The following is a 23,801-nucleotide window of genomic DNA, read 5'->3' as shown; positions in this document are numbered from 1 at the left end:
TATTTTTTTGTTTCTCATTTGACTCAATGAAAAAAAAGTTTTGCTCTCAGCTCTTTTTTTTATTTTTTTCCCTTGTCTTCTCAGAGCCACAGATCGCTGCAGTAGGAAGGGGTTAAATGCCTACAGTATGTTTTATCTTGAAATTTAATAATATGCAGAACAATTTAAAAAAAATTGACTTACATTGTATGTCCTTGGAGCTTCCAGGAGAGCGATTACGACGTATGCAGTGCGAGACACCTCACTGTCCTAAAATGGAAAAACAGGTTTAAAAATATTTGCTATAAATAATTTTACAATGTTTAAATTTTTCTACAAGATTATCAGAGAATACGAGAATACACTAGACATACTGTATATTTATGATGATACAATAACCTATAAAGGCTTTGCTTCTTTAAATTATAACAGCCTGGAAATCTGCTTAGTCACCGCAGGGTTGAGGAATTGCAGTTTGCTATACTTTTCCCCTGCAACAGAGTAGTATAAAGTCAGCATGACAAGGCAGGGTCAGGTCACAGATAGGGACTATCCTTGTGAGTACAAAGGGTGCACTGAACCCAGACGCCAGAGGAGAAGTGATAGAAGGGGGTGCCGAGTACTGCAGTATGCTCGGAGGTGGAGCTTAGTCAATGCTTTCCACCAGGTCTGGTAATAAGTGCTTCCTCTGTGGTGGCCCAGAGCAGAAGCACCAGCTACTACTTTGAACATAGTTTGGCTGTAGTCATAGAAAGGTTTGCTGGTCTGTCTAAAGTCTTTTTCTAAAATGCTGTCGCCAATATATATCTATATCATTACAAATGTATTTTCTGCATTTCTATGGGTTATATGCATACACTGAGCCTTATATAGAGTGTAAGGGGTTAACAATTCCTACCCATACGTTTATTGCACTGTAAAGAGCATTGGTAATCTGTTGCATGTCCACCTCTTAGCCAATTAATGCTAAACACTGTTCTGCTCAACCCCTATTCCCATGATACTGGAGAACCAAAAGACTCATGATCAGTCTAGTGTTAGCCCTGGTACAGCCAGGAGTACAGCTCATCAGCACTGCTAGACTGAAGGTGAGAGAGATGCAGAGCTGGGATCCTCTCAGAGGTAGTTTATCTACAGGTCTTGAACTGTTCCAGCATATTTTATCCTGCCTAGCATGTCATGCTACAAAGGTACAGTAACATCCAGAAGAAGAAATTTGAAAGGGCCTGATTGCAAAGAAGAACTAAATGCGCTTATTCTTCCAGACTTGGCCTAGTTAGCATCAGACTAACATCTGGGGATAGTCTTCTGCATATGTTCAGGAAGTTGTGTCTCAGCGTAGACCAAAATAGTAAGTAGAAAAGGATGCTTGCAAATATTTTATACTGACCACCCTCATGAAGACCCCTGATAGTTTGATCAGTTAAATTAGACTTTAAGCCAGTGCAGTGTTTTAGTTACAAGGCCATGTGAAAATTCAGAAACCAAGTTATTATCCAAGTATAGGGCAAAAACAAGCCAAGGACCACCAAAGGTTTTTCCCTAGAAGGTACTTCATTGGAAATGATATGTGGCACTTTTGGAGTAGCAAAGTAATAATATTTTTTATTGAGACACGATTAACAAATGTACATCCAGAAGGAACAAACTCGTTAAAGACCAACACGACATGTTGCCTTACTCAGAGATAAGCTCAATTAATTCATAATCCAGAGCCCTGTAAGGGGTACTCCCATGGAAAACTTTTTTTTTTTTTTTTTTTTTTATCATCAACTGGTGCCAGAAAGTCAAACAGATTTGTAAATCACTTCTATTAAAAAATCTTAATCCTTCCAGTACTTTTTAGGGGCTGTATACTAAAGAGAAATCCAAAAAAGAAATGCATTTCCTCTGATGTCATGACCACAGTGCTCTCTGCTGACCTCTGCTGTCCATTTTAGGAACTATACAGAGCAGCATATGTTTTCTATCGGGATTTTCCTCTGCTCTGGACAGTTCCTAAAATGGAAAGCAGAGGTCAGCACTGTGGTCATGACATCAGAGGAAATGCATTTATTTTTTGGATTTCTATTTTGTATACAGCTTAAAAAAAGTACTGAAAGGATTAAGTGATTTACAAATCTGTTTACCTTTCTGCCACCAGTTGATTTAAAAAAAAAAAAAAATTCCACGGGAGTACCCCTTTAATAAATTCATACCATAGACCTCTGAAAAAATCATCCCCCCGACCTCTAAAAAAAGTCATACCGCAGACCAATGAATAAATTCATCCCAGACAGCTAAGTAAATTTAGACCAGGACCTTTAGATAAATTCAGACCCAAGAGTCCTAAATAAATACAGACCCCAGATGCCTGAATAAACTTATACCCAATAGCCCTGAATAAATTCATACTCCAGACTTCTAAATTAATTCACATCACAGACCCATGAAAAATGTATAACTAAGACCAGACATGTAATGCGCTTCTTAATGGCAATCGCTTTCCCAAGCAATCCCTTGGAGCCCATGTTACTATCTTGCCTAAAGAGGGTAAGGACCCGACTTCCTGCTATAGGCCGATATCTCATTTAAATTTAGATGTAAAAATTTTGGATAAAATCTTAGCGACTTGAATTAGTAAAGTTTTGTAAAAAACTAATCCCTCCCGACCAGGCAGGCTTCATGAAGGTGAGGGAGGGAAGGAAGGCACAATGTCATTAGAGTGCTCCATGCCATTCAATATGCACATAACTCGAAATTTCCACTCCTCCTTCTCGGCACAGATGCAGAGAAAGTGTTTGATAGGGTCGCCTGGGACTTCATGGAAAGTTCCCTCTTTAAATTCAATTTCCCACCTCAGATGGTCATTGCAATCTTCTCCTTTTTATACGGGCCCATATGCTCGCGTTAAGGTTCATGGTACTCTCTCCCCACCCTTTCAGATATACAATTGCACATGCCAAGGTTGCCCGCTTTAACTGTTGAAACACTTCTCCAACGTCTTCACCAAGACTCTGAGATTACTGGCCTGAAAGTAGGCTCTCACACACACTTAGCTTCAGCATTTGCTGATGATATCTTACTCTTACTTACGAACCCCCTTCAGTCCCTACCTAAAGTACTCAAAGTCCTAATAACATAAAGCGTAACGTCACTAATTCGAAGTCTGAGATATTTTTTATATAACTCTGCCTGCTCCCTTTATATGGCCCACAACCTCTATGAAGTATTTGGGCATACAGTTGCCCAAGTCCCTTTCACTCCTATATGAATCGAATGATGTATCCCTCTTGAATCAACTTACAAACACACTCCATGCATATGACCTGCCCTATCTTTCTTGGATGGGACGTAAAAGCCTCCTCCAAACATATACTACCCATTTATCATTATACACTGTCATTGGTGCCCATATACAATCCCAAGTATTTTTTTCAAAAACTTAAAAGCCTGTTCTCTAATTTTCTGTGGAGACCGGGCAAAACCCGACTGGCACACTCCTTACTCATATGTACTACACAACAAGGTGGCATAGGCCTGATGTTGAGCTCTATTACAAGGCAACATATCTGAAGCATTGGGTAGGAATGGTAACTAACAGGGGGCTTTTACAGGGTGCAGATCTGGAATCAAGGCAGCTATTAGAGGCCTCACTGAGCCTTCTCTGGCTTTAACATGAGGTCTCCGCCCTATGTAACCCTCTCCTAAAGGGCACTTTGCAGGTTAAGTGCCATTTTACGACCCAAGGGCAAGATAAACAAGTGGTATCTCCTATTGCACTGGCCAACCTGATCCCACAAGCGCTATCTACCCCTCCAGCCTCCCTAAACCCCATATGGAAACTTTTAGCATTCACTACACTAGCAGACCTCTTCCCTCGCGACCTTCCTTCTGACCTAGAGATGCCCCAGTCTCTGATGTGTTCACGCCCTTTTGCCACACTACATGCATACTCTGCACGTCAATCTATGCTATGCTACCTAATGTGGGGAATCTATGTTACACTACCTAATGTGGGGAAACTATGCTACCTAATGTGGGAAATCTATGTTACGCTACCTAATGTGGAGAAACTATGCTACCTAATGTGGTGAATTTATGCTAGCTAATGCGGGGAATCTATGCTATGCTACCTAATGTGGGGAAACTATGCTACCTAATGTGGTGAATCTATGCTACCTAATGCAGGGAATCTATGCTATGCTACCGAATGTGTGGAAAGGATGCTACGCTACCTAATGTTGGGAATCTATGCTACCTAATGGGGAGAATCTATGCTACCTAATGTGGTGAATCTATGCTATCTAATGTGGGAAATCTGTTACGCTACCTAATGTGGAGAAACTATGCTACCTAATGTGGTGAATTTATGCTAGCTAATGCAGGGAATCTATGCTATGCTACCAAATGTGGGGAGTGAATGCTACGCTACCTAATGTGGTGAATCTATGCTACCTAATGTGGGGAATCTATGCTATGCTACCGAATGTGTGGAATGGATGCTACGCTACCTAATGTGGGGAATCTGTGCTACGCTACCCAATGTGGGGAAACTATGCTACTCTACCCAATGTGGGGAAACTATGCTACTCTACCCAATGTGGGGAAACTATGCTACCTAATGTGGGTGAACTGCTGCCTACCTAATGCAGATTAATGTGAGTTGCAGTGCAATTTTATGGCATAGTTGTTTTTTTTTTTTGGGGGGGGGGGGGGAGGGAGGTCCAGGCACATTCTTTGCACAGGGGCCCTCTGCTGTCTTTGTTCGCCCCTGCTGTAGACGAGAGGTTGAAGCGCTGTTCAGCCAATCACTGGCCACAGTGGTGTCCAGTCAGTGATTGGTGTGAAGCACTGTCAGTTCACCCACTGGCTGTAGATGCTATTCTCTTCAGCTCGAGGGGTAAGCAATGCCAACAGCCACAGACAGAGCGCACTGATACTGGAGGCTATAAGGGAACAGAGGGAGGTGAGTTAAAGTTTTTATTTTATAAGGCATTCTGGCCACATTACTTCAAAAACATTTTTCACCAGAAAATGGGAGGAAGTTATCATTGCTTTTACCCTGGTTTTGTGGGGTACATTTGTTGCACAGTTTGTCTCAGATGCTGTTTAGAAACTTTTCATTGCCACTTTTGCTTTAGAATACTTTTTTTTTAAACATACCAAGTGGTGATTTCATTTGATATCATGCAGTGGTCAGGAACTTATGATTTGCGACTTAAGTTTGTGACATTGTTTGGTGGTTACTGAGACCCAAATCAAACCAGTTCTCAGTTGACTTACAAACTGACTGCGGACAGCATTATTAAAAAGTGGAGTACTGAAATGAGAAATTTGATCAGAACCATAAATATCACATGCCCTGCAGGTACACAGGGGGTTATATATCAATAATGGTCTTTGATAGATCATTTTTGTTGTTTGTCTGGATGCGTTATTGTTGCAGTGACCATGATAAATTTTGTGCAAACCGTGTGTTTGGCTTTTTGTTTTAGTTTAAAATTTTAAGGCAAATTAATGTCTAAAAGAAGGTCTGCAAAGAGAGGGGCACCTCAAGCGCTGCTTTAAGGGAGAAAAGTCTGGATGAAAGTGATTTAATGGAGGAGGATTCTGCAAAGTCTCCCTCACGTTTGAGTAGTGGTTTACCCTGCCACAGTCCAGGAAAAAAACAAACTTTAGTGATTGAGAGACGAAAGTTGTAGTTGAACAGGAATTTTTTTTTAACCTTTTTTTTTATTTATTTTTATTTTTTATTTTGTTATCACTTTGTTGTATATTTTGTTTTAACTTGGGCACATAAAATTGTGAAATGTTGGCCATTGCTAACAATCTTATTGTTTCTTACATCTTTACCATTCCTTATTTGTACCTTTAAAAATATATCTGATAATTTTTATGTCTTTAAACATTCTTATTCTATCTCTCTCCCTCCCTCTCCCCCTCCCTCTCACTGGGTGGTGGATGCGGCAAAATTTGCACAAAAATAAAAATCATGCAGTACGTAAATTCGTAACCACTGCATCCGACACTTTACAAAAAGGTCTAGCAACACCAATAGTTCAAAAAGACGAATTTTAGAACAAAGCGGAAAAATATGCATAAAAAACCCAGCAAATAGCGCAAATAAAAACCTGCAATTCAAAAATCGTGGAACAAAAAATGCACAAGAACACAATGATAAATACCCCCACCTCATGAATTATTGGAGTTAAAAGATGTTTACCTACACCACGTTTCATAAATCCCCCAATGCCTTTTAAGATCTTTTTACACAGCTCAGTCATTGAACAGACATTTATTTAGCCCTTTACTTTTTGTCATTGTATGCTGCATATCCCGTTTACAAAGGGCAAAGTGTGCCTCAGTAAAGATCATATATAGGCCTGTTTAAACAATATGATAACCTGAAAAGAAAATGTTTTCTTGTTTGTCAGCTGACCACTCGCCCTTTTTATCTGGCTGATAATAGGCCTGTGTAAAAGACACTTTAGTCTATATGTCTCACCAGTGAGTGATATGTAAAATGAAGCCTTTCGAGTGCTCTGATAGCATGCTGTACTATTGTGCTGTAAAGGTTTAATGAGAAATTGGAATCCTTAAAGGGGTACTCCTGTGTAAAACTGTTTTTTTTTTTTTTTTTTTTTTTATCAACTGGTGCCAGAAAGTTAAACAGATTTGTAAATTACTTCTATAAAAAATCTTAATCCTTCCAGTAATTATTAGCTGCTGAATATTAGAGGAAATTATTTTCTTTTTGGAACACAGTGCTCTCTGCTGACATCTCTGACCATTTTTGGAACTGTCCAGAGCAGCATATGTTTGCTATGGGGATTTCCTCCTACTCTGGACAGTTCTTAAAATGGACAGAGATGTCAGCAGAGAGCACTGTGCTCATGATGTCAGCAGAGAGCTCTGTGTTCCAAAAAGAAAATAATTTCCTCTGTAGTATTCAGCAGCTAATAAGTACTGGAAGGATTAAGATTTTTTTAATAGATGTCATTTACAAATCTGTTCAACTTTCTGGCACCAGTTGATTTAATAAAAAAAAAAAAGTTTTCTAACGGAGTACCCCTTTAACTATAGTAAAAGATAAGGTTGGACACATTTGTATGATGTTACTTTTCCTCACAGTTTTTGTAAAACACAGATTGATATTACGCCCAGCAATTTCTATAATAAATCTGTGTTCACCTTTATTGCATTATTAAAGAGATATCCCACAGGGCTGAAGCAGCCATCAGGTAACTGTAGACTTTGCAGCCATTCCACACATTCCTGAATATTCTCCTCTTCAATGTAAATCCATTTCTGAGCACTGATAAAAGTCTTGAGTACGAATGCTGTGACCCTGCAAAAGTTTATAACACATTAAGCCTTAAATCCATATGAGTCAGAATGTACAGAAACATCACAATTATTACTAGTAGTAGTAGATCTAAAGGCCTCCATGAATACCATGGCAACCGAGAGGCACCCGTCAATAACCAACCTACATGTTGTGGCCACAATTTATATCTAGGGGCATCTAGAGTATTAAACTGCCAGGATCGGACTGAAGTTTGACCCTGGTAGATTCCAGCAATTTTGTGCTGTAATATACATCTGGCACCCAGCACTTAGTGAGCTCACTACACATTTTTCAATTAATCACCCCATTTGCTTCACATTAAAGGAACTAACCTCAATGTGCCATACCTAAGTTCTCATGTGTGCTTCCCATTATTAGTACTGTAATGTCCCAGTACAGGACATGGACCTGTACTACCCTTAGGCCCTGTCAGGCTGAGACCCTCAGTAACCTGGGGGCTCCCCTGCAAAGTCTCCCCCTGTAGTTTCATAATGTTGTGTATATCACTTTAATGCCTAGAGAGTATCCTTATGTATAGGTAGTACAAAGGATCTGTGGAGGTATCAAGGACCTGTGTAAGTCTGTCACATTTTGTGTTATGCAGTCACATGATTTGTTGTCACATGTTCTCCCAGAGAGCACCAGCTTAACCTATGACCTGCAGCTTGACCAATGGGCTTTAGTCCAGCCCCCCCCCCCACTATATAAAGGGGCAACCATTACAATTAACTCTCTTAGCTCTTACTATCTGCTACTGAGCACAGCAAACACCAGAGATCTCAGTGCAAGTGATCAGCATCTGGAAGACCCCAAAAGCTACAGTCATTCCAGCAAGTCTATGTCTGCTGTCACTGAAACTAGTCAAGTCCTGCACATAGTCAAGTCAAGTTCAATCTCAAGTCAAGTTAATTATAAGTATATTGGTCCAGCAAGCTGCGAGGTCCTTCTGGGTCCTGGCCACCTCTCTGGGAAATCTAACCTTAGCTGTGAAGATAATTCCATCTGTCTTATACTCAGTAAAGCCTCCGTTGGACCATAACTGGTTGTGGACTCTCATTTCACTACTAGCAACTGGGATAGGGGAGAAGCCGGGCGTGTGGTGTTCGGGAACCCTAAAACCACACTGACGTCACGAACACTAGGGGTTAACAACATCTTTAACTAATCTGATTTAATATAATCTGATCCGACCACTCACTCGGCTACACCCGTGGTCCCGCCATACACCCGTGGGTCACCACAGCCCCATGTGCCAAACTTTATTACCATATTTCAGTACCCCATAGTGTCCACATTAGTAAGGATGCACGCACACATAGCAGTTGAGGTGCAGAAATAATCACATAAAAAATATGTAGTTTTACAATGGCTGTATTGTTTTTCACATTTATATTATATTTCACCTTTAAAAACCACATTGCTAATTACTGAATTGCAAAACCACGGAATGATAATTTGTTGTTTGTCGGCTGATCGCTGTCCCTCAGGGCAATATTGCCTATTTGGTCAATAATCGCCCTGTGTAGTAGATCCCAAGGATAGGTTTCTACACAGGTTTTTTTTTTTTTTTATGGAGTGTTTTTGGAAACTGTCCCTGCAGTTTTTTAAGACAAGACAGAAGTGGATCCAGTAGGAAGTAGAAGTAGAAGTCCTTCCTTTATATGTCCCATTCCTTTTAAATACCCTTCTGGCTTTGGCTCAAAAACTGCAGTGGCAGTTTTCTAAAAAATGCCATAAAGTTTTGGAAACTTAGCCTAACTCAGAAAGCAGAAAGTTTGGCAGACTATAAATGACTTATCTTTACTCTTTGTCTGATTAGCAGCTAAATGGTAGGAAATTTCTAATGAAGACTATTTAGAAACATTATGCAAGGGCACATTTTCTTTTTTATTGGGTTTTCAAATATTAATATAACATTTATACAACATTAAAGAGGTACTCCTGTGGAAAACGTTTTTTTTTTTTTTTTTTTTTTTTTTTATCAACTGGTGCCAGAAAGTTAAACAGATTTGTAAATACTTTTGCCAAGTATCAGAGCACCACCACATCTCTAATTATACTTCTCCGTACAAGCGTCATACACGACTGCCCGCTAGAGCCTAATAATAGCAGTGCCGAATATCACTTCTTTGCTTTAGATTTGTAAATTACTTCTGTTAAAAAATCTTAAACTTTCCAATACTTATTAGCTGCTGAATACTAAAGAGGGAATTCATTTCTATTTGGAACACAGTGCTTTCTGCTGACATCTCTGTCCATTTTAAGAACTGTCCAGAGCAGGAGAAAATCCCCATAGCAAACATGTGCTGCTCTGCACAGTTCCTTAAATGGACAGAGATGTCAGCAGAGAGCACTGTGCTCATGATGTCAGCAGAGAGCACTGTGTTCCAAAAATTCAGCAGCTAATACGTACTGGAAGGATTAAGATTTTTTCATGGAAGTAATTTACAAATCTGTTTAACTTTCTGGCACCAGTTGATTAAAAAAATGTTTTCCACAGGTGTATCCGTTTAATTTGGATGTCATATAATGAGCTATAGGTACATAAAAACATAAGAAGTTAAATTGAAGTGTATTTAAAATCTAATACTATAAAAGCATATTTTAATATGTATCATATTTAATTTACACATTACATCCAGCCTGTCAAGCCTGTTGTTACCCTTACAAGTTTAGAAATATGGTAATAAACAGCTAAACACTGATGCTATCCCAGACAAGTGTTAATTTTGACAGCAACAATGGGTGTGGACCCGCTCACCGATTTGGCTTTGTGCCAAACTTGGGAGTGGAGTCTAAGGCTAGGTTCAGACTCCGGAATCTCCGGGCAGAAAATTTCCGCCCGGAGATTTAAAGTGCGGCCAGCGCCGGCTGAATCAGTCGGCGCTAGGACCAAGCGGACACTGCAGTCTCCAGTAGACTGCAATGTGTTTTGCGCGGATTTCCGCCTGAAGAAAGAGCACCGCCTTTCTTCGGGCGGAAATTTCTAAGCGGATTTTCGGATATTCCAAAGTGTGAATTTGTGAACGGAAACCCATTCACTACACTAGACATTTTAGCAAGCGGAATTTCGGACGGAAATTCCGCAGTCTGAACCTAGCCTAAGTATTCCCCTTGTTTTCACCCTTTATCCTGCTCCAAGATGCGAAAGCTGGACATTTGCTGCAGGAGAGATACCAGGACGCTAACAAAAGAGTGGTCTAGATTAAGTGGCAGCTGGTCAGGCAGGGCAGAACACCCTGGTGCCAAGCACAAGGGATATAGGCAGGAGGGGCAAGCTGATGCCTTAAAGGGGTACTACACTGGAAAACTTTTTTTTTAATCAACTGGTGCCAGAAAGTTAAACAGATTTTTAAATGACTTCTATTTGAAAATCTTAACCCTTCCAGTACTTATCAGCTGCTGTATACTACAGAGGAAGTTCTTTCTTTTTTTAACTTAATTTCTGTCGGACAGAGGTGTCAGCAGAGAGCACTTGTGGTCAATGTTAGGAACTCAGCAGAGAGCACTTGTGGTCAATGTTAGGAACTCAGCAGAGAGCACTTGTGGTCAGACAGAAAAGAAGTTCAAAAAGAAAATAACTTCCTCTGTAGTATAAATCAGCTGATAAGTACTGGAAGGGTACATATTTTAAATAGTAGTAATTTACAAATCTGTTTAACGTTCTGGCATCAGTTGATAAAAAAATTTTTTTTCCAATGGAGTACCCCTTTAAATAGTAAAAACGTAGCAAACAGAGTGTGATGTTGCCGGGTTGAGCTGGTGTTAATAGCAGAGTTAAGTAGCTCAGAAGCAGCCAGATGATGCTAGCCAGCTCAGAATGCAGAGGCATAGTTGACAGTCCGGGTCATACATAAGAGGACAGATTAGTACAAGAGGAACAGGCAGAGTCAAGAAATGGGCTTAGGTCAGGAACACAGGCGGATTTAGAAACTACAATGTTGCTTAGGCATTTGGGCAGATCAGAGTTATATTGGCAAAGACATAAGGATGACTGGAGTCAGGGACGTGCACAAATCCTTAGAGACAATCACAGCTCAGCTTTCACTTTACCACAGCTTGTTAGGATAGGAAAGCTGAGCTGTGATAGGTTATTGTGAGAAAATCACTCCAGATTTTCTTTTACACAGTTTAATAAATCAGGGCTGTAGTTTTTATACTTGTACCCTGGTCATTGCTTAATTTCTGTTTGCAGAGATGGCACAGTGCCACATTTTTTGCATCTGGTAAGGTAGAAACAAGCACTGACCGAAGACTCAAGACCAATTAACCCCTTAACGACGAAGGACGTCTATTTACGTCCTCCGCCAGCTCCCGCGAAATGCCTTGTCATATCGAGTCGGTCCCGGCAGCCATCAGCGGCCGGGACCCGCAGCTAATACAGGACATCACCGATCCCGGTGATGCCCTGTATTTACCCTTCAGACACGGCGATCAAAGCTGACCGCTGCATCTGAGGCGAAAGTGAAAGTATCCTGGCTGCTCAGTCGGGCTGTTCGGGACCGCCGTGTGAAATCGCGGCGTCCCAAACAGCTTACAGGACACCGGGATGGACCTTACCTGCCTCCTCGGTGTTCGATCGGCAAATGACTGCTCCGTGCCTGAGATCCAGACAGGAGCAGTCAAGCACTGATAACACTGATCACAGAAATGTTAATACACGCCAGTGATCTGTGTAAAAGTTCAGTGTATGTAATGTTATAGGTCCCTATGGGAGCTATAACACTGCAAAAAAAAAATAGTAAAAAAAAGTGTTAATAAAGATTATTTAACCCCTTCCCTAATAAAATTTTGACTCACCCCTCTTTTTCCATTAAAAAATAAAACAATAAATAAAACTGATTCAGCCGGCGCTGGCCGCACTTTAAATCTCCGGGCGGAAATTTTCTGCCCGGAGATTCCGGAGTCTGAACCTAGCCTTAGACTCCACTCCCAAGTTTGGCACAAAGCCAAATCGGTGAGCGGGTCCACACCCATTGTTGCTGTCAAAATTAACACTTGTCTGGGATAGCATCAGTGTTTAGCTGTTTATTACCATATTTCTAAACTTGTAAGGGTAACAACAGGCTTGACAGGCTGGATGTAATGTGTAAATTAAATATGATACATATTAAAATATGCTTTTATAGTATTAGATTTTAAATACACTTCAATTTAACTTCTTATGTTTTTATGTACCTATAGCTCATTATATGACATCCAAATTAAACGGGTACACCTGTGGAAAACATTTTTTTTAATCAACTGGTGCCAGAAAGTTAAACAGATTTGTAAATTACTTCCATGAAAAAATCTTAATCCTTCCAGTACGTATTAGCTGCTGAATTTTTGGAACACAGTGCTCTCTGCTGACATCATGAGCACAGTGCTCTCTGCTGACATCTCTGTCCATTTAAGGAACTGTGCAGAGCAGCACATGTTTGCTATGGGGATTTTCTCCTGCTCTGGACAGTTCTTAAAATGGACAGAGATGTCAGCAGAAAGCACTGTGTTCCAAATAGAAATGAATTCCCTCTTTAGTATTCAGCAGCTAATAAGTATTGGAAAGTTTAAGATTTTTTAACAGAAGTAATTTACAAATCTAAAGCAAAGAAGTGATATTCGGCACTGCTATTATTAGGCTCTAGCGGGCAGTCGTGTATGACGCTTGTACGGAGAAGTATAATTAGAGATGTGGTGGTGCTCTGATACTTGGCAAAAGTATTTACAAATCTGTTTAACTTTCTGGCACCAGTTGATAAAAAAAAAAAAAAAAAAAAAAAAACGTTTTCCACAGGAGTACCTCTTTAATGTTGTATAAATGTTATATTAATATTTGAAAACCCAATAAAAAAGAAAATGTGCCCTTGCATAATGTTTCTAAATAGTCTTCATTAGAAATTTCCTGTTTTATTGAAAATTTGCTGATGCATTCAAACTTGCAGAGGGAAACACACTGTGAGCTCTCAAATCCCAGACTGAAATTCTGCAGATTTTGGGGGAGATTTATCAAAACCTGTGCAGAGAAAAAGTTGCCTAGCTGCCCATAGCAACCAATAAGATCACTTCTTTCATTTTGCAGAGTTCTTGTCATAAATATAAGAAGGGATCTGATTGGTTGCTATGGGCAACTAGCCAACTTTTCCTCTTCACAGGTTTTAATAAATCTCCCCATTTGACTTTATTGAAGGTAATTTAAAGGGGTACTCCGGTGCTTAGACATCTTATCCCCTATCCTATCCGCCGCTGGGGACCCCCGGGATCTTGCACGCGGCAACCCGTTTGTAATCAGTCCCCAGAGCGTGTTCGCTCCGGGTCTGATTACCGATGACCACAAGGCCGGCGGTGTGTGACGTCACGTCTCGTCTCCGCCCCCATGTGACGTCACACTCCCCCCTCCATGCAGGCCTACGGGCGGGGACGTGATAGCTGTCACGCCCCTTCCCGTAGGCTTGCATTGAGGGGTGGAGCTTAACTCTATTAAAGGTAATCGGATAATTGTGCAGCAAATCTGTAGCATTTTAGTCAGAGGGGTAAATTCACACATACCGCATAATTTGCTGAGACAGTGGCATACCAAGGGAGGGGGGGGCGGGGTGTGAAGCCCGCCCCGGGTGCCACTCTCAAGGGGGGTGCCAGGGGCGGACTGACCCACCACCGCCGCTGCTGAGGTCCAGGACACTCATCCCAGATCCCCAGCAGACAGCGCTACATTCTCCTGTATGCGAGACACGCACATACAGGAGAAGGCGTCCCCTCTGTGTGAGCCGCATCAGCAGCTTACACAAAGGAGACGTGACCTCCGCCCCCACGCAGCACGCAGTACAGGTGCCGGTGACGTCACTCATCCGGCGCCTGTACTGTGGAGGGGAGAAGACGCGGGCCCCTGCTGAGGAGATCGCTGCGTGGGATATCAGGTGAGCATCCTTTATTTTTTAATTTTTTTACTCTGCATATACCTATAGGGAAGGGGGGAGAGAGGAGGGTGGTGCTCTGCATATACCTATAGGGAAGGGGGGGAGAGGAGGGGGGTGCTCTGCATATACCTATAGGAAAGGGGGGGAGGGGGATGCTCTGCATATACCTATAGGGAAGGGGGAGAGGGGGGGGGCTCTGCATATACCTATAGGGAAGGGGGAGAGGGGGGGCTCTGCATATACCTATAGGGAAGGGGGAGAGGGGGGGCTCTGCATATACCTATAGGGAAGTGGGGGAGGGGGGTGCTCTGCATATACCTATAGGGGAGGGGGGGTGCTCTGCATACATCTATAGGGAAGGGTGGAGGGGGGTGCTCTGCATATACCTATAAAGAAGGGGTAGAGGGGGGTGCTCTGCATATACCTATAGGGGAGGGGGGTGCTCTGCATATACCTATAGGGAAGGGGAGAGGGGGGTGCTCTGCAAATACCTATAGGGAAGGGGGAGAGGGGGGTGCTCTGCAAATACCTATAGGGAAGGGGGAGAGGGGGGTGCTCTGCATATACCTATAGGGAAGGGGGGGTGCTCTGCATATACCTATAGGAGAGGGGGTGCTCTGCATATACCTATAGGGAAGGGGGGGAGAGGGGGGTGCTCTGCATATACCTATAGGGAAGGGAGGGAGAGGGGGGGGTGCTCTGCATATATCTATAGGGAAGGGGGGAGAGGGGGGTGCTCTGCATATACCTATGGGAAAGGGAGGAAGAGGGGGTGTAGCTCTGTTTATACCTATGGGGAAGGGGGGTGTAGCTCTGCATATACCTATGGGAAAGAGGGGGGGGTAGCTCTGCATATACCTATGGGAAAGAGGGGGTGGAGTGTAGCTCTGCATATACCTATGGGAAAGAGAGGGGGTGTAACTCTGCATATACCTATGGGAAAGAGGGGGGGTGTAGCGTAGCTCTACATATACCTATGGGAAAGAGAGGGGGGTGTAACTCTGAATATACCTATGGGAAAGAGGGAGTTACCTGGCTACCTACCTACCTGCCCTTTTACTGTGCAGGACACCAAGGAGGGCATTATTACAGATTGTGGGCCTATAGATGGAAAGATTGTGTAGAGGAGGGGAGGGCACTGAAAAAATGCAGAGTCTGACATGTTTTTCCTGCAAATGTTAAGAGATCCACATGGCAGTCTTATCCGGACGGAGAAGAAAAGGAAAGAGGACACCGCTGATCAGAAAAGACGTAATTGTGAGTCCCAAAATGTAACTGTAATCACTTTATATGGTATACACATCCTGTGTACAGCTGATATCTACGGCCATATGGTCCTGTGTATAATCACATTTATTGTATACAGATTCTTTATAGTATACTGGTCTGTATATAGTGGTTTTATTCAGTACAGTATGGCGGTATTATCCAATTATTGTGTGGTGGTATATATTTATTTCTTGTATACCAGTATTACTGGTCATGGAAATTTACCTACGTTAAAGTATTTCTTACATATATAAATTTTAATTTATTGTGTGTGGGATTTGGGTGGAATAGGAGCGTGGCAGAAGATTGACGAGCTGCAGAGCCTAGCAGGGGCCCTTGCCTTTTATTTGGTCCGGGGGCCCTGAGTGTTGTCAGTCCGCCCCTGGGGGGAGGGGAGGGAGGGGTTGTAATTAAGGGGGGGTGCATGTGTGTGTGGGGGGGGTGCAAAACAAAGGGTCCACCCCGGGTGCCAAATGCTCTAGGTACGCCCCTGTGCTGAAGATTTTGGGCTGCAGACATCAATGTGAATCAAATGACTGAACGCAGCATCAAATCTGAAGCAGATCCTATTTGTGTGAATGCACCTTAACAGAAATGTCTATTACCTTTATGCCCATTATTTAGTGAGAGAATTGAAGAAAAGTACTGTAATTGTACAATGGAGGAGAGCATTTACTACTATGTACTATCACTTGCTACAAAAAAGTTGATCTTATATATTTTTATACGTACATTATTTTTACACATATATTATTACACATACCATAAATTAGGTGAGCTGGAAAAATAGCCATAGGAGCCACTTTTATGTCCGAATGTCAGTTGTTTCTGGTAAGCTAAAGAGATTGTAGAGTAATTAAAGTTATATTAATATATATATTACTCATAGAAACATTTAAGGAATTATTTTTGCAAGCATATCTTATGAAAGCTTAGTTAAACATAAGTACTAAGTTTTTTTTTTTTTAGTGAATTGTATCGTCTGAGAAGTCACAACAGCTATCATGAGGTGGAGTGCACTGCTCACATATGAGGCACTCCAACCCTCTGCCCGACACACAATTGCAACCCTACCTGGACATAAAAAAAAAATTGTCTCAATTTCTTCCCCCTTGGTTGCAGTAGTTGCTGAGAGAAGTGGCAGAAGGTTGGAGCACATGCCGTCAGAGGACAGATCCCATTCAGGCTAGGCTCAATATACTGGGAAGGGTGAGGCACTCCAACATCAGCACCCAGAGGAGGGCGGCAGAAAGCAGCCAACGGGGACAGGAGATAGCAGTGGATCCTGGCTGCTGCTTGGCTAAGACAGACCATACAACTTCAGTCATGCCCTCTGTTCCACGGGCCCCATAGCAGTTGCGGGGTCTGCCTATATGGGTGTTACACAATGGTTGTTGTTCCACATGGGATGTTAGCACTGATCATTGGAGGGATTGACACATTAAAGAGTTTTTAATATCAACTGATAGCTTAAGATACCTTGAATCTAGTGGTGTTAATATTTAATTGATTCAGCTAACAAGGCCAGACGCTGAATGAGTAACAAATAAGAACACTCTGCTCTGTCATTGTTATGATTCGGCTAGCTGGATGTGGATCCTCTGTGTCAGCGAGGGATTGGCATGGACCGTGTCGGTGGACCGGTTCTAGGGTTGCTACTGGTTTTCACCAGAGCCCGCTGCAAAGCAGGATGGTCTTGCTGCGGCGGTAGCAACCAGGTCGTATCCACCGGCAACGGCTCAACCTCGCTGACTGCTGAGAAGGCATGGGACAGAAGGACTAGGCAGAAGCAAGGTCAGACGTAGCAGAAGGTCGGGGCAGGCGGCAAGGTACGTAGTCAATAGTAATAGCAAGAGGTCATGAACACAGTAATGGTAAACACAGTAGTAGCTTTCTCTAGGCACTAAGGCAACAAGATCCGGCCAGGAAGTGCAGGGGAAGTGAGGTTGTATGGACAGGGGGCAGGTGGAAGCTAATCAGACTGATTGGGCCAGGCACCAATCATTGGTGCACTGGCCCTTTAAATCTTAGAGAGCTGGCGCGCGCGCGCCCTAGAGAGCGGAGCCGCGCGCGCCAGAACATGATAGCCGGGGACCGGGACGGGTAAGTGGCTTGGGATGCGATTCGCGAGCGGGCGCGTCCCGCTATGCGAATCGCATCCCCATCATGAATGTCAGTGCAGCGCTCCCGGTCAGCGGATCCAAACAGGGCGCTGCATAGAGGAGAACGCCGCGAGTGCTCCGGGGAGGAGCAGGGACCCGGAGCACTCGGCGTAACAGTACCACCCCCCTTAGGTCTCCCCCTCTTTTTGTCTCCTTGTCCCTTCAAAATAGACGAGAAAATAGGGGGCGCCTCTTGAGTCTCCTTCTGGAAAAAGAAGTCCTGGGTAGCTACACCAGCGGCAGGCAGTTCAGAAGGAATGGGGAGGGGGGGGGCAGAGGGAGAAGCATGTCACAGGGCAGAGTGTCACCAGGACGGGGGCTATGAGGAGGCACGGCACAGTCCTGATAGTCCTTGGGGAGACCAGGCACAGGAGGAAACACTGAGGCCCGACAGACGGGGCTGGGAGCAGACGTGAGGCATTTCTTGCGGCAAGCAGGACCCCAATTCTTGATCTCCCCGGTGGTCCAGTCAAGGGTGGGAGAATGATGCTGGAGCCATGGCAGACCGAGGAGGACTTCAGAGGTGCAGTTGGGCAGGACCAAAAATTCAATTTTCTCGTGATGCAGTCCAATGTTCATAAGCAGGGGCTCTGTGCGGTAACACACAGTGCAGTGCAACTTCACTCCGTTGACCGAAGAAATGTGGAGCGGCTTGACGAGACGGGTCACCGGGATGCAGTACCTATCAAGCAAAGAGGCCAGAATAAAATTTCCAGAAGAACCAGAGTCAAAGACGGCCACGGCTGAGAAGGAGGAGTTGGCAGAAGGAGAAATCCGCACGGGCACAGTGAGACATGGAGAAGCAGACTTCGTACCAAGAGACGCCACACCCACGTGAGCTGGGTGCGTGCGTGCGTTTTCCAGACGTGGAGGACGAATAGGGCAATCCACCAAGAAATGTTCGGTACTAGCGCAGTACAGACATAGATTTTTATCCCTACGGCGAGACCTCTCTTCAAGAGTCAGGCGAGACCGATCCACTTGCATAGCCTCCTCGGCGGGAGGCACAGGGGTAGATTGCAAAGGATAGCGTGAGAGAGGTGCCCAGGGATTAAGGTCTTTTTCCTGGCGGAGTTCTTGGTGTCTTTCAGAAAAACGCATGTCAATGCGGGTGACCAAATGGATAAGTTCATGCAGGTTGGCAGGAATTTCTCGTGCGGACAGCACATCATTGATGTTACTGGATAGGCCTTTTTTAAAGGTCACACAGAGAGCCTCGTTGTTCCAGGATAATTCAGAGGCGAGAGTACGAAATTGGATGGCGTATTCGCCTACAGAAGAACTACCCTGGACCAGGTTTAGCAAGGCAGTTTCGGCAGAAGAAGCTCGGGCTAGTTCCTCGAAGACACTGCGAACCTCAGAGAAGAAGGACTGTACAGTGGCGGTGACAAGATCATCGCAGTCCCAGATCGGTGTGGCCCATGACAAAGCCTTCCCAGACAGGAGACTAATCACGAAAGCCACCTTCGACCGTTCTATAGGAAATTGGTCCGACAACATCTCCAAATGTAGGGAACATTGTGACAGGAAACCACGGCAGAGTCTAGAGTCCCCATCAAATTTGTCTGGCAGGGATAAGCGGAGGTTAGGAGTGGCCACTCGCTGCGGAGGAGGTGCAGGAGCTGGAAGAGGAGATGGTAGCTGCTGTTGCAGCTGCTGTAGCTGCGACTGAAGTTACTGTAACATGGTGGTCATGTGCGACAGCTGGTGACCTTGTTGGGCGATCTGACGGGATTGCTGGGCGACCACCGTGGATATGTCAGCGATACTTGGCAGCGGCACGTCAGCGGGATCCATGGCCGGATCTACTGTTATGATTCGGCTAGCTGGATGTGGATCCTCTGTGTCAGCGAGGGATTGGCGTGGACCGTGTCGGTGGACCGGTTCTAGGGTTGCTACTGATTTTCACCAGAGCCCGCCGCAAAGCGGGATGGTCTTGCTGCGGCGGTAGCAACCAGGTCGTATCCACCGGCAACGGCTCAACCTCGCTGACTGCTGAGAAGGCATGGGACAGAAGGACTAGGCAGAAGCAAGGTCAGACGTAGCAGAAGGTCGGGGCAGGCGGCAAGGTACGTAGTCAATAGTAATAGCAAGAGGTCAGAAACACAGTAATGGTAAACACAGTAGTAGCTTTCTCTAGGCACTAAGGCAACAAGATCCGGCCAGGAAGTGCAGGGGAAGTGAGGTTATATAGACAGGGGGCAGGTGGAAACTAATCAGACTGATTGGGCCAGGCACCAATCATTGGTGCACTGGCCCTTTAAATCTTAAAGAGCTGGCGCGGGCGCGCGCCCTAGAGAGTGGAGCCGCGCGCGCCAGAACATGATAGCCGGGGACCGGGACGGGTAAGTGGCTTGGGATGCGATTCGCGAGCGGGCGCGTCCCGCTATGCGAATCGCATCCCCATCATGAGTGTCAGTGCAGCGCTCCCGGTCAGCGGGTCCGACCGGGGCGCTGCATAGAGGAGAACGCCGCAAGCGCTCCGGGGAGGATCAGGGACCCGGAGCACTCGGCGTAACAGTCATATTGATTATACACTCAGGAAGCAACACTGATAATCAATTTCACATGCTGTTGTGCAAATGGAACAGACAACAGGTGGAAATTATAAGCAATTAGCAAGACACCCCCAATAAAGGAGTGGTTCTGCTGGTGATGACCACAGACCACTTCTCAGTTCCTATGCCTCCTGACTGATGTTTTGGTCACTTTTGAATGCTGGCGTGCAGGAGGAGCACTGCCAGAGCCCTCCAGCAGGCCACAAATGTGCATGTGTACACTAAAATGCTCAGAAACAGACTCCATGAGGGTGGTATGAGGGCCCGAGGTCCACAGGTGTGGGTTGTGCTTACAGCTCAACATGGTGCAGGTTGTTTGGCATTTGCCCGAGAACACCAAGATTAGCAAATTCGCCACTGCAGCCCTGTGCTCTTCACAGATAAAAGTAGGTTCACACTGAGTACATGTAACAGAAATGTGACAGAGTCTGGAGATGCCGTGGAGAATGTTCTGCTGCCTGCAAGATCCTCCAGAATGATCGTTTTGGTGGTCGGTCAGTAATGGTGTGGGGTGGCATTTCTTCAGGGGGCCCCACAGGCCTCCATGTGCTTGCCAGAGGTAGCCTTACTGCCTTTAGGTACCGAGATGAGATCCTCAGACCCCTTGTGAAACCATATGCTGGTGTTGTTGGCCCAGGGTTCCTCCTAATGCAAGACAATGCTAGACCTCATGTGGCTGGAGTGTGTCAGCAGTTCCTGCAAGAGGAGGCATTGGTGCTATGGACTGGCCCGCTCATTCCCCAGACCTGAATCCGATTGAGCACATCTGGGACATCATTTATCGCTCCATCCACCAATGCCACGTTGCACCACAGACTGTCTAGGAGTTGGCAGATGCTTTAGTCCAGGTTTGGGAGGACATCCCTCAGGAGACCATCCGCCACCTCAGCAGGAGCATGCCAAGGCGTTGTAGGGATGTCATACGGGCACGTGGAGGCCACACACTCTACTGAGTCTCATTTTGACTTGTTTTAAGGACATTACATAAAGTTGGATCAGCCTGTAGTGTGGTTTCCCACTTTGATTTTGAGTGTGACTCCATATGCAGACCTCCATGGGTTGATATATTTGATTTCCATTGATCATTTTTGTGTGATATTGTTGTCAGCACATTCAACATTCACATTCATACGATTAGTTCATTCCATTCAGATCTAGGATGTGTTATCTTAGGGTTCCCTTTATTTTTTTGAGTAGTGTTTATATAATGGATGTGCCCCACCCCTCCCCCGCTATCAATAAAGTACAACTTAATGTTAGTACTACAACAAAAATGGGCAATGAGATGCAGAGCTGTGTATGCTGTAGAAGCTCACAGCTGGGCACCAGTGCGACAAAGCCATCCATGTAATATTACCCTCATCATCCCCTACACCAATTTCTAGGATCTTGGAAATACATCTCATAGGCCTCATACATGCCCCTCAATGTAACAGTATACACCTTGTATCTTACTCAAGCCCCTCAGTGCACACAGTATTATATATACATGTATGTCCCTCTGACTGATTCCTCTCAATTGTCAGAAAGGCAGATACACCCTAATATCTAGGGAATGGAGGTATCAATAAACTATAAACACTGCAAGATTCAGGGGGTTTGACTGCCGGGGCCCCCATTGTTTAAGAGAATGAATGTTCCTGAGTGACTTGTGTGCAGTAGTGTGACTGCTGGACGTTTAATGTAGCAGTCACACAGGACACTAGGGGAACGTTATTATCCTGTCTGATCCTGTGGATAGTTGATAAATGATTTGCCATGGAGAGTTATTGGCTTTTTGTGGGCCCCATGTGGAGGAGAATTCCTTCTATGACACTGATATGCCCTTACAGAGAATATAGTGAGAAATTATTCTGATGGAGCAACTATTTTAGTAAGTTTAGATGATCTCCTTATTAGTAGATATCCCCTATAGAGTAACATTCACTCACCTTCAACCAATGATTCGATAATCTTGGCCTTTTTTTCGGGTGTCAGTTCTTGTATGCTCTCGAGATACTCCAGTGCATAAACATATCTAGCAAACTTTGCTGCGTTCTGTTCTCCACATGAATCAGGCAAATGTATAATATCCTTCAAGTTTAGAATGATATTGGCCATGAGATCACCTGGAAAGACATGTTATAAATAATGTACACATACTTTAGACTACCAAAACATCCAATTACCTAAAAGATAAGATACTCACCATGAATGATGACGTGTGCACGTTCCGAACCTTCTACTAGTCTCTCTGGAAGATTCAAGGTAATATGGATGTCTTCTTTATTTTCTGGTGGGTTACATGAAAGATACCATAGAAATATGTTATAGACTCACACAACTGATGTCACTTTTCACTAAAAGGAACGATTAAGTAACACATCAACTAATAACTATGAACATATATTAGACATTTAGAGAGCAATAAGCTTTATGCAACTCAATGGGAAAGTTTTACTAACCCTAATACTTAGTGTTTGTTTCCTTTGGCCTTTATTTATATAAACTACAATAAAAATAACCTTGACAGTAAAAAAAAATAATAGGCATGTGTAAACCTACACCCTGGTGTGTTTAGTACCAGGCAGCCAGGGCGTACATTTATGCCCTGCTTCCTCTAGGGATAAGATAAAACTTCACTCAGCAAATATATCCTCTCCTTTATCTTAAAGGGGTACTCCGGTGCTAAGACATCTTATGCCCTATCCAAAGGAAAGGGGATAAGATGCCTGGTCGCAGGGGTCCCACAACTGGGGACCCCCATGATCTTGCACGCAGCACCCAGTTACAATTAGTCGCCGGAGCATGTTCGCTCTGGGTCTGATGACCCAGATGTACAAAATGTAAGCCTCACCGACACTGAGGAGAAGGAGCAACAATCACAGGTTTAATGTGAACAGTAAATTTGTAAAACATAGGGGAAGATTTATCAAAACCCATGTAGAGGAAAAATGGTGCATTTGCCAATAGCAACCAACAGGCTCGTTTCTTTAATTTAGAAAAAAAAGAAAGGAAAAAACCTCTGAAAAAAGGAAGCAATCTGATTTGGTTGCTATGGGCAACTGCACCACTCTTCCTCTTCACGGGTTTTAATAAATCTCCCCCGTAGTGTTTCCCATCATTTGACATTGAAGCATAACAGGAATTTTGTTAATTTTAAAATTGCCCTGATCTTCTTCAGGAATTTGTAAATATTTCTCCAAAGGGCAAGTTATACTTCATAAACGGGAAGCTTTCTGGATATTTCAGCTCCAATGCATGTAAGAGTTCAGGTATATACAGTTACTTCCTGCCTTGTATAAACATGTAATTAGGGGTATAATGGATTATAATGTATGGACTATGTTGTATGGACTATATCAGATGGACTATATGGACTATAATATATGGAGTATATGGACTATGATGTACGAACTATATGGACTATAATGTATGGAGTATATGGACTATAATGTATGGACAATATGTGCTTTAATGTATGAACTATATGGACTATATTGCATGGACTATATTGACCATAATGTATGGACTATAACAAATGGACTGTATGTACTATAATGTATGGACTGCATGGGCTATAATGTATAGATTATATTAGCTATATTGTATGGAGTATATGGACTAT

At 43.7% G+C, this 23,801-nt stretch overlaps 1 protein-coding gene across 4 annotated transcripts in view; it reads right to left on the bottom strand.

Annotated features, from left to right (window-relative positions):
- The window catches only part of LOC130281677 (alpha-2-macroglobulin-like), a 203,437-nt gene that overhangs the window by 49,821 nt on the left and 129,815 nt on the right, over positions 1 to 23,801 (bottom strand). For all 4 annotated transcript variants that reach the window (XM_056529147.1, XM_056529146.1, XM_056529149.1 and 1 more), the window contains 5 exons: positions 22,383 to 22,466; positions 22,126 to 22,302; positions 16,238 to 16,310; positions 7,153 to 7,309; positions 184 to 249 (listed from right to left, as the gene is read on the bottom strand). In XM_056529147.1, coding sequence (XP_056385122.1) covers positions 184 to 249; positions 7,153 to 7,309; positions 16,238 to 16,310; positions 22,126 to 22,302; positions 22,383 to 22,466 — 557 coding nt within the window. The remainder of the gene's footprint in view (positions 1 to 183; positions 250 to 7,152; positions 7,310 to 16,237; positions 16,311 to 22,125; positions 22,303 to 22,382; positions 22,467 to 23,801) is intronic.

This window comes from Hyla sarda, chromosome 7, assembly GCF_029499605.1.
Source record: "Hyla sarda isolate aHylSar1 chromosome 7, aHylSar1.hap1, whole genome shotgun sequence".
NCBI classification, from domain to species: domain Eukaryota; kingdom Metazoa; phylum Chordata; class Amphibia; order Anura; family Hylidae; genus Hyla; species Hyla sarda.
This window is presented reverse-complemented; position numbering and strand designations above follow the sequence as displayed.